This window comes from Polypterus senegalus, chromosome 6 (assembly GCF_016835505.1).
Source record: "Polypterus senegalus isolate Bchr_013 chromosome 6, ASM1683550v1, whole genome shotgun sequence".
NCBI lineage: Eukaryota > Metazoa > Chordata > Cladistia > Polypteriformes > Polypteridae > Polypterus > Polypterus senegalus.
Genome location: NC_053159.1, coordinates 55,168,991 through 55,183,912, shown reverse-complemented (window position 1 = coordinate 55,183,912; position 14,922 = coordinate 55,168,991). Strand labels below are relative to the sequence as shown.

Below are 14,922 nucleotides of genomic sequence, written 5' to 3'. Positions count from 1 at the left end.
TTTTATTTGCAGACTGGGTAATATGATTCATCTACTTAAGATGTGCATATCTCAACTTATAATGTTCTCCATACCTAATTTAGTGTATATTACATAGTACCTGCATACACAATACTAAAGAACAGTTACAATGTTACAAATGAGCTGAAAAGTGTATACTGGCTGTGTTTGAATCTATATGCAAAATAATGCAGTATTCCACATTAATTCTGAATGGCTGCATCTGTTCCTTCAAACATGTGTAAATGTCAAGAATTTCAAACCACAGAAGATAAGAAAAATAAAGAGAAAGCCTCTTGAAAATTTCTCATTAATTATTGTAGCCAATAGCAAACCTGATAATTAACTAATTAACATCAACCATCCGTTGCTCTTCCCCACAGTGGTAAGCTGATGTGTTGTGAAAAAAGAATGGCAATACTGTCATAGATGCAATTTTACATATTTTTGGTGGACATTTTGGATAATAATAATTGAGCTTAATGTGGGGAATATCACTACAGTTAGTCATTCTTGTTGAAGTTTATAACATCAAAAGGTTTTTGTCACGGGACACAATCTTCAGGGATACTTTTGCAATGAGATTGTTGTGCTAATGTTTTGAAGTAAGTAGGACAAAGACTCTCCATTTAATTTAGGGGCCACCTTTTAATTTTTTTTCCTTTGAACAAGAAAAGAATTTTACAGACATGGATTTCAACATTGGCTGCCAGTTTCCCTAACACTAGAATCCCTGAAGCCTACGAAGAATCTTGTAATCCTGGGTCACCTTAAATTCCTTTGCACCTTTCCTCATTAGCATCTTTTGCTTTGCAAATATGTTGATCAACACAAGCAGCCTGCTATCCCATCTCCTCCCTGATGGACCTAAAGTCAGTTGCAAAATTCTCAGAGCTCAAGTTTGTTTATCTGGGTATAAGGTGCCTTTCAGTTGTATAGGGTAAATAATATATGGTTATTTGTAATACATTAATTTCATGCGTGTTCCATGTCTACAACTATCTGTGTAAATGTAGGATGACAGGAAATGTGAGGCAAGAAATGATAAATGCATACCTAAAACAGAATTTTTTTCCATGTTATACTAATAATGAGGTGAAGTGTATAATGTGTGAAGGCCTTAGTCTAAATATCAAACAAATGCACTTTTTATTCAAGAATATAACCAAAGAAAAAAAATTATTTAATTAAACATGTTGCTGTCAATGAGTTAAAACCCAATGTCAATTGACAGAAAGCTGACATGCATTCTTGGATAGTGCAGAGGTGAAAACTGCTGCCTTATAACCAAAAAGGTTCTGGGTTTGATTTAGGGCGCTCCACGTTTTGAGTAGTGAGCTGCTATTAAAATTGCTAAAATATAATAAAAACACACATTTGATTTGAGTCTGTAACACCCAGTGTAAATTTTGGATACTTGTTAGTGCTTTTTCTTATTATTCAGTTTTCTCCTGTCAGTGACAATTATGTGGTACAATGAATTTGCCTCTCCCTCTCTGAATTGATGCCGTTTTTCTCCATTCTTTTCACAAGAACAGCGATGACCACATTTGGTTCTGTGGTAGATGCCTGCTCAGAACAATTTGTTGTAATGGCAATCAAATATACGATGTCCCATGACAGCAATCAGACTATCATGTGGCATTGGCTCTTTGACAACAAAGGCAGAATGCATGAAAAACTACAAATGTGCTGCGATTTCAGACCCCTGCCAATGTTTTGTTGAGAGGTGTGCTTTGAGTTACAACCCAGGACCTTACAAAAGTAGATTCTAAAAAAAGTAGTTTTGAGAGCAACTAATTTAGCAATCGCATTTGGGGTGAAAATTGTTGAATCTTGATCAGCAGCTGATCAATTGGAGCATCTCTACTCCTCACATATCATTTTTAGGGATCAAAAAGTGGGTCTTCAAATTTATAATTAGTCCAAGTGGTTGGAATGTTTTCAACAATCCTTTTACATTATATTGGTGTTTGTTTTTGGAAAAGTTGTTATAGCAGTCTATGTGAATAAATGCAGGCTCCTTTCTCATCAGTACAGTTTGGCTACTAATATTATCTTCATATATGCATACATTTGGAGGAGAACAGAAATAAAGCACTTTAATTTGGAATGGATCCACCCAACACAAATCTGATAAACACTTGGAGCAATGTAATATCTATCAGGTATTTGGATTATGTACAGAATAATGTTTTCTGTACTATATGCCACTGTCACTTTATATGCTTGCTATGAATGATGGATTTTAACTTGGGTGTAACTTGCACAAGAATGCCAAAAACCTGTAACATCAATGACTGCACGTATAAGCAGAGTAGGCAAAAATATTTGTACTGGAGATGATTGGCTATGGAATACATAAGAACCAGAATGAGGAATCCTACTCAAAGTATGAATGACTGGGACAAAAACCTTCTACTTCCATAAGCACAGGATAAAACTCATAAAGCTATGAAAAGCCTCTTAAACCTGCTTACTATGGTCTTCCCTTAGCTGCTGATGAAAGGAAATTTGTACTGTTTTTAGAAAAGACCTGACTACTGGGTATGAGTATCTCATAGGAGAGCTATGGTGGGGCGCTAGGGATAGGTCACACATTTAGGGTGGAAATGACACCTGACCAATACATGGGTTATAAACCAGTGGTTCTTGCAAACAGCTATAATGATGTTTTTAAATGTACTATTTTCAGACTCAGAATGTGAAGAAATTTGAGGTCAACTACTATCCTCAATTTAGCAAATATTTTGAGGCATTTCTAGAGCATGGTTCTGATTTTGTGATATAGGCTTATGTTCCTTAATCTAAAGGAATCTGCCTAAGGATTTAATCAATGATCACTCACCTTTTTAAAAAGGTACATTTCTTATCAAAAATATACACAATAATATTATTGATGTCTTTACTGCTTTATGTTACTTGGCTCTTCTGGCACAGACGGGAAAACTGTTTTTTAACCTCTCTAAAGTTTACACAAACTACCATTTTAGTAACAGAAAAATGTGTTCCCAGTGAAAACAATCTTTTCACACCTTGTTTTAAGTTCTCTATTGCACCACTGATTATTGCAGATGAAGCAAAACTTACAGAATTTTATTCACTGTATGTTTTTCTCATTTTATCAACATCAGTATGTTGCTTTACCAGTATCAAGTTAAAGACTGCCGCTTGACATAACCATTGTTAGTCATAACAAAAACTACTAACACCTTTTCACGTTTTCCTACAATTTCCCTCAGAATACAGTTCCCTCAGAATACAGTTGAAATTAAAATGGTTTGGTATTCACATACAGTGTGCCTTATTCAGTCTCCAAATCTATTTTCACATTATCTCAGATTCTAAATGTACACAAAATTAAACATTTTTCAGCTGATCTACAATACAGTGTTACATCATGGCAAATTAAAAAAACAAATTGAAAACATTTCAGAAATTTGCTAAAAAGATCAAACCAAAAGTACTCGGTTTCCAGAGTAAACATGAGACTAACTTTGATCAGTGCCATATATTATTCTTACCAATTTACCCAGTTTGTTGATGGCCACTACCTGTGTAGGTAATGGGTGGATCACCTATTTTCAGTAAATTGATGGACAAATTTCCCCTCTCTTAATAAGATCCAACATTATGATAGTGTTTTTCAAAAAATCAAACCAAAATGAAGACAAGCCCTAGGTATAATAATAGAGAAGTACACATCAGGGAAGGGGTACAAGACATTCTCATAGGCACACAGGACACCTTGAAGTTCGGTGTAGTACATCATATGGCAATGAAAAAAACAGGAAATTATAGCCATTTTTTTTGGGTTAGCATGTTCTCTTTAACCTTAGTACCCAAACAAAAATTGCACTGATTTGAGAGGCTAATGTAATGCCAACTGTTGCACCGACTGAGTTGCAAAAGTCAGTGACTCTGATTGGATGGGGGTATTCATGGCACAACAATCTTTAAGTCATTGCATAAAAAGGGCATTTATGGAGAAGTGGCAACGAAAGAGGCCAGGCAGAAAAAAGGGCAGAATGTTGCAGCACTGTTCCTGCCCATAAAGAATTTGCAAAACGTCACTCTGCAAAGACATGACTGGAGGTACTGTGGTCTGATGAGACTAAACTGAAATATTTAAGCACTATGCGTAACACTGCGCACCACCCAGGTAACATCATCATGTTATAGAGATGCTGCTTTTCATGAAATATGGTTAAGTTTAATAAGGAAGATGAGCACAGCATAACTGAGAAAGATCCTGGAGAAAAGCTGTTTCCCTTCTGTCAGAAAAACAAACTGGGGGAGGATGTTTGTTTTGTAACAGGCCAATGAGCCAAAGCACATTGCCAGGGCAACAGTGGAGTAAAATGTAGAAAACAGAGGTTCTTTGGCGGCCTGGTCAGTGTCCTCATCTTAACCCCACTGGATATCTGGGGTAACACCCAAAATTGCTGTCCACCACCTTGTCAACAAACCTGGCAAAGCTTGAGCAATTTTACAAGAAGGAATGGGCAAATCTTGCTCCATCACGATATGGAAAATTATTAGTGACTTACCCAAAGAGATTACTTGCTGTGATAGCTGTGAATAGGTGGTTCAGCCAAGTACTGTTTAGGTACTGATGAATACTGTTTATGTATATTTCTTTTTATTGAAAAATTAGTATGTGATTCTCCTTTAATTTGCAATTCAATTAACCTCTGAAGGGTTTCATGTGCCTGCAACATATTCAATCAGTCTGAACAGAGAATAGTAGTTTCTCATTCTGCTGTCATGGGTTTACCAAAACACTGAACACAAAGACAAGACAGAAAGGCACAGAATTTACTATGGAAATGAGACAAAAATTATAATAAAGCATGAACAATCTCAAGGCTTACAAGATAACTTCTAGAAACCTAAATGTTCCTATGTCCTCTGCATGCAATGTTATCTAGGGCAATGCAGCCAATCTCCTTGGATGTGTATGTAAAATAAGCTTTAACACACCCCATCTTTCATTAGTTTAGTGAATGGGAGCTCTGTGACTGAAGAACCAGGAAGATCCCACTGCAGAAAACAGAAACATAAGAATGCCCAACTGAAGGGTGGGTGCCAAACAAACCTGCACAAGCAAAAACAAATTATGGTAGAATGTCCTGTGGACAGAAGAGTCCAAATTACAGCTTTTTGGTAAAACACTATCTTCTTGATAACAGAAAAAAACACCTTCACAGAAAACAACACCATCCCTACAATGGTTGAGGATTACTGATGTTTTGAGATGTACTGCTGCCTCTGAAACTTGATACCTTGAGTATGTGCATATGTTACCACGGAATCAGGAGATTACCAGAGGTATGCTGGAGTGTAATACTGAACTGAGTGTCAGAATATAATGTCTCCATCAAATATCATTAGTCTTCCAGCTAGACAATGGCCAGGAATGATTAAGGACAAGTTGTACTATTCAGAAGTCAAGATCTACATGAACTGAATACTTGTGGAAACTCAGAAACGGCAATTGCGAGGAAAAAACCCTTCAATTATTGGAGAATTGGAGCAGTTTCCAAAAGAAAAGTTGTTGAAACTGTCAGTAGAGGGATGTAGAAAGCTGACTTATGGGTATAGGAAGCACATGATTGCAGTTATTTTTCAAAAGGGTATAGTGCTAAATATTAAGTCAAGCATGTCAATAGTTTTGTCAATTTTTTTTGGATTAAAAAGAATACAATAAGTTTGAAATGTAATAAATTTGTTCAGTATCTAATTCACTAAGCAGCCAACCATGGCACGCAAGACAGAGACCATGGGATACGCATGACAGAGCCCCGCCCGCCAACTCTAACCCTCCTCCCATGTCATGGGATACGCATGACAGAGCCCCACCCGCCAACTCTAACCCTCCTCCCATGTCATGGGATACGCACGACAGAGCCCCACCCGCCAAGTCTAACCCTCCTCCCGCGTCCACCCTCACTCTCAAGGCATGCGCACTGCCTGCTCATGTGCCCACAAGTAACACCTCACCAAACACAGCCTCAGTTACAGTCCAAATGCATCTCTGAGCCAAGTTGACTTTTCATTGTTCTTTTCGGTTCCGGCTGCTTTTCTATAAACTAAGTCGACCATGGCACGCAAGACAAAGACCATGGGATAGGGATACGCATGACAGAGCCCTGCCGGCCAACTCTAACCCTCCTTCACGCGTCAAGGGATACTTACGACAGAGCCCCGCCCGCCAAGTCTAACTTCCTCAAGCGTCCAGCCTCGCAAACTGTTTTACAAGCTGCATACAGCGATTCCCATCCGCGACAAACATGCTTCTTCTTGGATGGTCCTGCACGAACAGGGAAAACCTTTGTCTACAAAAACCTGATTCATACCATTCTAAGAGCATAGTGTTTTTGTTAGCTTGCCTGCCCGCCTGTTACCAGCATTCACCACAATGTACTGGAGTGTAAAACTATCGCAGCTGCTAACCTCACAAACTGTCCTCACAAACTGTCTGTATTCCGCAGATTTCCCTGACCCCATCAGATTCAAATTTGCCTTTTACTTTTACATGCAGACAATTTACTGACCCCATCAGATTCAAATTTGCCTTTTACTTTTACACACAGACAATTTCCTGACCCCATCAGATTCTAATTTGCCTTTTACACGCAGATGATTTCCTGTTAGATTAGCCTTTGCAATGACAATTAATAAGGCACAGCGCCAAACTTTCAAAAAGATATGCCTGTATCTGCCAAAACCAGTTTTCAGTCACTGACAATTGTATGTTGCTCTCTCCAGAGTTCCATCTTTTCATTCACTCACAGTTGTATCCTCAAACCCACCCCATTTGGACACCTGTGTCTTTCAGTAAGTGTTCACCCATCAATAAATAATTATGCAGCGTATGCTACGCCGCAGGTTGGCTAGTCATTAATAATGCAATAAGGAATTGGGAAACCAGGTATCATCAACTTCAAACATTTATGCAGTAGATAAACTTATTTGAGTGTAGCCTGAGTTATGTAAAAAGTACAAAGGGTGTCAATATCACAATGACGCAGCTACTGCCTTATGGAAAAGAAAAACAAAAGGAAGATATACTTTTTGAAATCATTCATATCTGCAAAAACTTTGGTAAAATCTTCAAAAAACAAATTGGAATTGATTTAAAATTTTTCTTTTTTAATGTATTCTTAAAAAAATAAAGCATTTTTAAACAAACACTTACCAGCACGATCTGCTTTAAGGGTATCCCACACATTACAGTTGAAATCATCATATCCTGCTAGCAGCAAACGACCACTTTTAGAAAATGCTACAGATGTGATGCCACAAATGATATTGTCGTGAGAATAAACCATCAGTTCCTGGTCAGCACGTAGATCAAAGAGTCTGCAGGTAGCATCATCAGACCCAGTTGCAAAAGCATTTCCATTAGGAAAAAACTAAAATAGAAATGTATATTTGGCATAGATTAGTTATGTGACTGCCCATAAACAGTAATATTACTGAGCAAGCAAGAATACATGAAACTGTAACTGCTTACGACAGGTAGTATCTGAGTACCTATGCAAGTTACTTAAGAGACCTTGCAATTCAAATACTTTTATTTGAACAATCCCAGCAGTTAAAAAGTTAACATTTACTTACACAAATTGCATTAATGTCAGATTCGTGTCCAGTAAATGTCTGTCGACACATTCCTTCTCTAATATCCCAAAGCTTGGCTGAGGCATCACAAGCTCCTGACACAAAGCATCTTGTATCTGGTGCAAGGGATAGGCTCATGACATCACCAGTATGACCAGTAAATGTAGTTGTCTGTTGGCCAGTTTCAATATCCCAAAGGGCGCTAAAAAAGGCAAAAAGTAACATTATATATTTACCACTAACAATAAGCCTATCCTGAATCATATGCATGTGCATCTGTTATAAATTATATTTAATCCCCTTAGACTTTTTCCTCATTTATTGTTAGAATATTTAGCCTTACAGTATTTAATGATCTTTTCTCCACAGATCAATTTGTTAAAAAACACACATTTTCAAGCTTATGTGGAAAATACACCTACAGCAGCAGAGCCTAATAGGACATAAAAAAAACAAATGTCATGTACAAAGAATTACAATCTTAAAATAAACTTCTAGATTAATTGCTGCCTCTGTAATTGAAGAAATTCCGAAGGACTGGAAAATGGCAAATATTATGCCTTTATATAAAAAGGGTGACCGAGCAGATCCAAGAAATTATAACCCAGAAAGATTAATGTGCATCACAGGAAAATTAATGGAAACATTATTAAGGATAAGATTAAGCAACACATGGTAAGGACAACAGTTTTACTGAACAGTCAGCAGGGGTCCAGAAGAAGGAGGTCATGTTTTACTAACATGTTGAAATTCTACGAGGAAGCAACAAAAGGGTATGATCAAAGTAGAGCATGATATTTACCTGGACTTTCAAAAAGGATTTGATAAGGTGCCACATGAGAGGCTGGCCATCAAATTAAAAGAGGTGGGAGTTCAGGGTGATGTTTGAAGATGGGTGTAAAATTGGCTCAGACACAGGGGTTATAGTGGGAGGAACCTTATCAGAATTAGCTGATGTTAAGAGTTGTGTTCCACAGGGGTCAGTACTAGGGCCACACAGGAAGTAAAAATTATATTTGAATACACAATGGTGGGTGTGAAAATCAAAAATGCACCTTATGAGAAGGATTTAGGAGTCATAGTGGACTCTATACTATCACCTTCCAGACAGTGTTCAGAAGCCATTCAGAATGTTAGGTTATATAGCACAATGTGTAGATTACAAATCCAAGGAGGTTATGCTCAAGCTTTATAACACACTGGTGAGGGCTCATCTGGAGTACTGTGTGCAGTTTTGGTCTCCAGACTACAAAAAGGACATAGCAATGCTAGAAAAACTGCAGAGAAGAGTGACTAGGCTGATTTCAGGCTACAGGGGATGAATTATAAGAAAGTTTAAAAGAACCGAGCCTTTTCAGTTAAACCAAAAGAAGATTAAGGAACGCATGATTAAGCATTTAAAATTATGAAAGGAATTAGTACAGCAGATTGAGACTGTTATTTAAAAATTAGTTAATCAAGAATACAAGGACACAGTTGGAAATTTGTTAAGGGTAAATTTCGTAGAAACATTAGGAAATTCTCCTTCACACAGAGAACCACAGACGCATAGAATAAGCTACCAAGAAGTGTGGTGGACAGCTGGGAGTTTTAGGATCTTAAGTGGGTAGGACTGGCGAGATATGTTGGGCTGAATGGCCTGTCCTTGTCTAGATTGTTCTATTGTTTTAAAAAATGTTCTAATGTTAAATTGAGAGAAGTATTTTCTTAGTTATGTTAAAATGTTTTTGGCCTATATATTACTGCATAGTCTAAGGGAGGGTCTATTATAACCCCGACAAGCTAAATTATAAATGGAATATTCTAATAATTTCTTCTCTCGCTGACTACAGATTATGATCTACCTTGCAGTTGGTAAGGCATGGAGGGCAAACAGTTTCAAACCATATGAATGCACTAAATGAAGCCTATGTACGTTTGCCATAGAGAAATACTGTAACATAACCTTTAAGTACAGAAAGTAACTGAAGTTTAACATGAGAAAGCTAGGACTGTAATGAAACAGATAAACATTTTTCCCTTTTATTCTGCGTGTGTAATAACTTTTTTTTGAATTTTTGGGATTTGTTGCTTTTTAAATTTTTATTAAACTATTTAAAATTACCTTTTTGTGCTGAGAGATTTCTTTGTTACGCATTTTACTTATGCTGGATCCTACCTTCCCAACTCAGTAGCTGATCGACTTTGGGAACCTAAAAAAGTCGCAGCTACACTCATAATGTCAAACCTTAATCAAACGGTAAGGTCATTCAGTGTCCTGTAGCTAGAATTAGTTGGAGGAAGAGGCTAGGAAGGCACATTTACCCACTATTACAACCATGTTTAGCATGAAGCAAGGTTATTATAGTTTTTTTTTACCTTTTTATATTAGTTTTAATTCTTAAATTATTGATTAGGAAATCAAATCAAATTTTACTTGTCCCATACAAATTATATATATAGAACAATATGCAGTGAAATGCTTAGTTGCTAAACTCCTATTACTGTGCCTTGAGATAAGTATGAAGTTGATAATAACAACACCTAACTTTATAAATTCAAACATCATTAATAATTATTATTAATAACAATAATACATAAATAAAAATAACTACCGTATATGCTCATGTATAAGTCGGGTCTTGAAACCAGAAAAATCAATCATAAAATCAGTCCCCGATTTATACGCCTGTTCAAAAAAGCGTCACTTAATTTTTTTTATTTTATTTTTTTAAACATCTTCTTGCCTCCTCCAATCTCACATCACTTTCTCAGACACATTGAATTTTGTTGCAACAGCAAAGTTAACAATTTCTTTCACTACTTCAATGACGTTTAATTTAAAACGAGCATCATATATTCTTCTGATCGAATGCTCCATTGCGTAAATAAGGGATGCTCTTATGATAAAGGAGTATGAGGGTGTGAGATACAAAAACACAAATCAGTGCAAATGTTGCTTTGGAATAGTTCAGGTATTACCGTATGGCCACGTAGGCACAACTGAGAGAGAGAGAGAGAGAGAGAGAGAGAGAGAGAGAGACGTTAGGATATTGCGCATTGTAGCACCCAATTAAAATAACAATGTGAGAGAGTTAACAATAGAGCATCATGAAGTTCTAGACACTTTCCTTATTTAATATGTAGATGGACCATGGGAAAAAGCTCCTTCTTGGCAGCGGTAGCTTTACCTGACCATCATTAATAATTTTCAGTGCTCTGGTTCAGCATTGCTTGTTATAGATGTCCTGGAGGTTAGTGAATGCACACCCCGATGACCATGCAGCGATACTTCCTGACAGAATACTTTTGATGGTGGATGCATAGCAGTTATTTAGTATCTGGGAGGACAACCTTAAATCTATAATGTGTCTTAAGTGGGACAGATGTTGCTGTGCTTTCTGCTCCCAGGTGTTGATGTGCTTGGGCCAGGTCAGATCCTCTGTGATGTAGACACTGAATTATCTGAAGGTGCCCACCTTCTCCACCCGAGTGCTGTTAATACTGAGAATGTGGTAGTGCCTCTACTGCCTTCTACTATTTAATATAGAAATAAAGATAGAAAACGCTCATGAGAAACATTTTGTTAAAAAACGCTTCTTTGACTCATCAGCAGCTTTAAAGCTTACAACTATTCTAAGCAATCAGTCCGTTTATAATGCCAGCTATAATAGCGAGGATAATGTAAATAGTAAAGTGGAAAACTTTAACTCTAAAGTAAGAACTGCTGTTGACATAGTTGCACCTGAAAAGACAGTTAAAAAATCCTCTAGTACTGTTATTCCATGGAAGACCCAAAGAGTGTCTGATTTAAAAAGAACATGTCGTAGAGCTGAGCGTAAATGGAGGAAAACTAAACTAACTATCCACTATGAAATATTAAAAGTTAAAATAACAGAATACAATAACACTGTCCGTCTTGAGAGGCGCTGCTATTTCTCTAATATTATAAATAACAATGCTAGTAATCCCAGAGTCTTATTTTCAACAATTGACCGTCTGTTAAACCCAGGGAACACAAAGGAATGCCCCCAGAATACTTCCAGTGAAACCTGTGAGAACATTGCTGTATTTTTCACTCAAAAAATTAATGATATTAGAGATAACATAGTATATCTCCCGAACACTGCAGAACCTCCAAAGCCCCGGTACTCCGTTATAAACAAATTAAATGCTTTCACCAGGATAGATTTACCTGAATTACATAGTATAATCTCTCAACTGAAATCCTCCACCTGCGTCCTTGACCCAATACCAACCAGGTTTTTCAAAGAAATATCAGGCGTTCTAATTGACAATATTCTGGACATAGTAAATTCGCATTAGATACGGGGTCTTTCCAGACTGTCTTAAGACTGCTGTAGTTAAACCCCTTCTTAAGAAACATAATCTTGACCCCTCTGCCTTTGAAAATTTTAGACCCATTTCTAACCTGCCCTTCTTAAGTAAAATTTAGAGAAGGCAGTCATTATGCAGTTAAATGACCACCTAAATAAACATGCTATTCTTGATACTTTTCAGTCAGGCTTCAGAACAAATCACAGTACAGAAACTGCACTTGTTAAAGTAGTAAATGACTTGGGTAAATGCAGACAGAGGCCATTTATCTGTTCTCATCCTCTTAGATCTGAGTGCTGCATTTGACACCATTGATCATAATATTCTTAGAAATCGCCTTAGTCAATGGGTGGGCCTCTCTGGCAGTGTCTTAAATTGGTTTGAATCCTACCTGGCAGGGAGAAAATTCTTTGTGAGTTGTGGTAATCAAATCTCAAAGACACATGATATCCGATATGGTGTTCCACAAGGCTCTATCCTGGGTCCGCTGTTATTCTCAATCTATATGCTTCCGTTAGGTCAGATTATCTCAGGTTACAATGTGAGCTACCACAGCTATGCTGATGACACACAGCTGTACTTATCTATAGCACCTGATGACTCCGACTCTTTCGATACACTAACACAATGTCTTACTGGTATTTCTGAATGGATGAATAGTAATTTTCTCAAACTAAATAAAGAGAAAACTGAAATTTTGGTAATTGGCAATAATGGATTCAGCGAGGTTATCAGAAATAAACTTAATGCACTAGGATTAAAAGTTAAGACGGAAGTAAAAATTTAGGGGTAACCGTTGACTGTAATCTGAATTTTAAATCGCATATTCATCAGACCACTAGGACAGCATTTTTCATTTAAGAAACATAGCTAAAGTTAGACCTCTTATATCATTGAAAGATGCTGAGAAATTAATTCACGCTTTTGTTTTCAGTAGACTAGATTACTGTAACGCACTCCTCTCAGGACTACCCAAAAAGACATAAATCATTTGCAACGAGTGCAGAATGCAGCTGCTAGAATCCTAACTGGGAAAAGAAAATCCGAACACATTTCTCCAGTTTTGATGTCACTACACTGGTTGCCTGTGTCATTCAGGATTGACTTTAAAATACTGCTTATGGTTTATAAAGCCTTAAATAATCTCGCTCCATCTTATATATCGGAATGCCTGACACGTTATATTCCAAATCGTAACCTTAGATCTTCAAATGAGTGTCTCCTTATAATTCCAAAAGCTAAACTTAAAAGAAGTGGTGAGGCGGCCTTCTGCTGCTATGCACCTAAAATCTGGAATAGCCTGCCAATAGGAATTCGCCAGGCAAATACAGTGGAGCAATTTAAAACACTGCTGAAAACACATTACTTTAACATGGCCTTTTTACAACTTCACTTTAACATAATCCTGATACTCTGTATGTTCAATTCTTCATAATAACTATTCATGGTGGCTCTAAAATCCGTACTGACCCCTACTCTCTCTTCTGTTTCTTTTGCCGGTTTCTTTGTGGTGGCGGCCTGCGCCACCACCACCTACTCAAAGCATCATGATGCTCCAACAATGATGGACTGAAAGCCAGAAGTCTACGTGACCATCATCATCAGGTCCTTCCATGAAAATATGATGATTTATGTTAGGTAGAATGCCCAGAGGGGACTGGGCGGTCTCTTGGTCTGGAACCCCTACAGATTTTATTTTTTCTCCAGCTTTGGAGTTTTTTTGTTTTTCTGTCCACCCTGGCCATCGGACCTTACTCTTATTCTATGTTAATTAATGTTGACTTATGTTTATTTTTTATTGTGTCTTCTATTTTTCTATTCATTTTGTAAAGCACTTTGAGCTACATTTTTTTTGTATGAATATGTGCTATATAAATAAATGTTGATTGATTGATTGATTCTCCCAAAGTTCACAGTCAGTTCCTTTTTCTTGCTGATATTTAGTAGAAGACTGTTAGCCTAACATCAGTGAAAAAGACTCTCCATTCAGCTAAGCCTTTCTGTTGTTACATCAGGTCTACTAGAGCTGTGTCATCAGCAGACTTCACAATGTTGTTCTAGTCGTGTACAGATGTGCAGTCATACATGTAGATGGAGTACAGCAGCGGGTTTAGGACACAGCCCTGTGAAGCGCCTGTGATGTGAGTGAGGGATGATGGAGTGTGGTCATTCACTCAAACTACCTGCAGTCTGCTTATCAGGGAGTTAAAAATCCAACTGCAAAATAAAGTGCTCAGACATAGGTCCCTGAACTTGGAGATGAGATTATAGCAGCTTATTATGTTAAATGCAGAGGTATAATAAATATATATATATATATATATATATATATATATATATATATATATATATCATTCATACATAACTCCCTCTCTTGCTGCCCAGGTGGGTCAGTGCTATATGAAGGATCAAGCTGAAGGCATTCTCTGTGGATCTACTGGAGCGATATAGAAACTGTAATGGATGCAATTTTTTGGTACAGAATTTTTGACTAGCCTACCAAATCGCTTTATTGATATAGGCACTAGTACAACAGGATGATAATCATTCAGTTAATTTGGATGGAATTCTATTAGGTGCAGGGACAATGGTGGACCTTTTAAAGCACGTTGGTACAATAAACTAGGTTAAGGAGAGATTAAATATTACAGTGAAAACTGTTGCAAGCTGATCAGCACAGATCTTAAAAAAGCATCCCGAAATCACATTTGGACCTACTACCTTCTTAGTGTTCACCTTCTTAAAAGCTCTCCTCATGTTGTGTTCTGACAAAATGTTAAAAGCATAGCTACAGTTTGGCTTGATTCCAGACCTAGTCAGTTTAGAAATGTGGATGCTGAGGAATGTGAATTTAGTTTCCCACAGAAAAGGAAATGTCAAAGATGGCACTTGGCAAAGGCGGTTCAAAGTGAGAAGGAGTAAGTTGGTAGCTTTTTTTTTAAACCTAAAGTAGCCTCATAAATGTTAAACAAAGAAGTTTGT

General features: G+C 37.2%; 1 protein-coding gene across 1 annotated transcript in view; it reads right to left on the bottom strand.

Moving 5' to 3' along the window:
• Window positions 1–14,922, bottom strand: part of gnb1a (guanine nucleotide binding protein (G protein), beta polypeptide 1a) — a 231,592-nt gene that overhangs the window by 33,415 nt on the left and 183,255 nt on the right. Inside the window, exons 8-9 of the mRNA XM_039756024.1 lie at window positions 7,624–7,825; window positions 7,202–7,418 (exon numbers count right to left, since the gene is read on the bottom strand). Of these exons, the coding sequence (XP_039611958.1) occupies window positions 7,202–7,418; window positions 7,624–7,825 (419 nt within the window). The remainder of the gene's footprint in view (window positions 1–7,201; window positions 7,419–7,623; window positions 7,826–14,922) is intronic.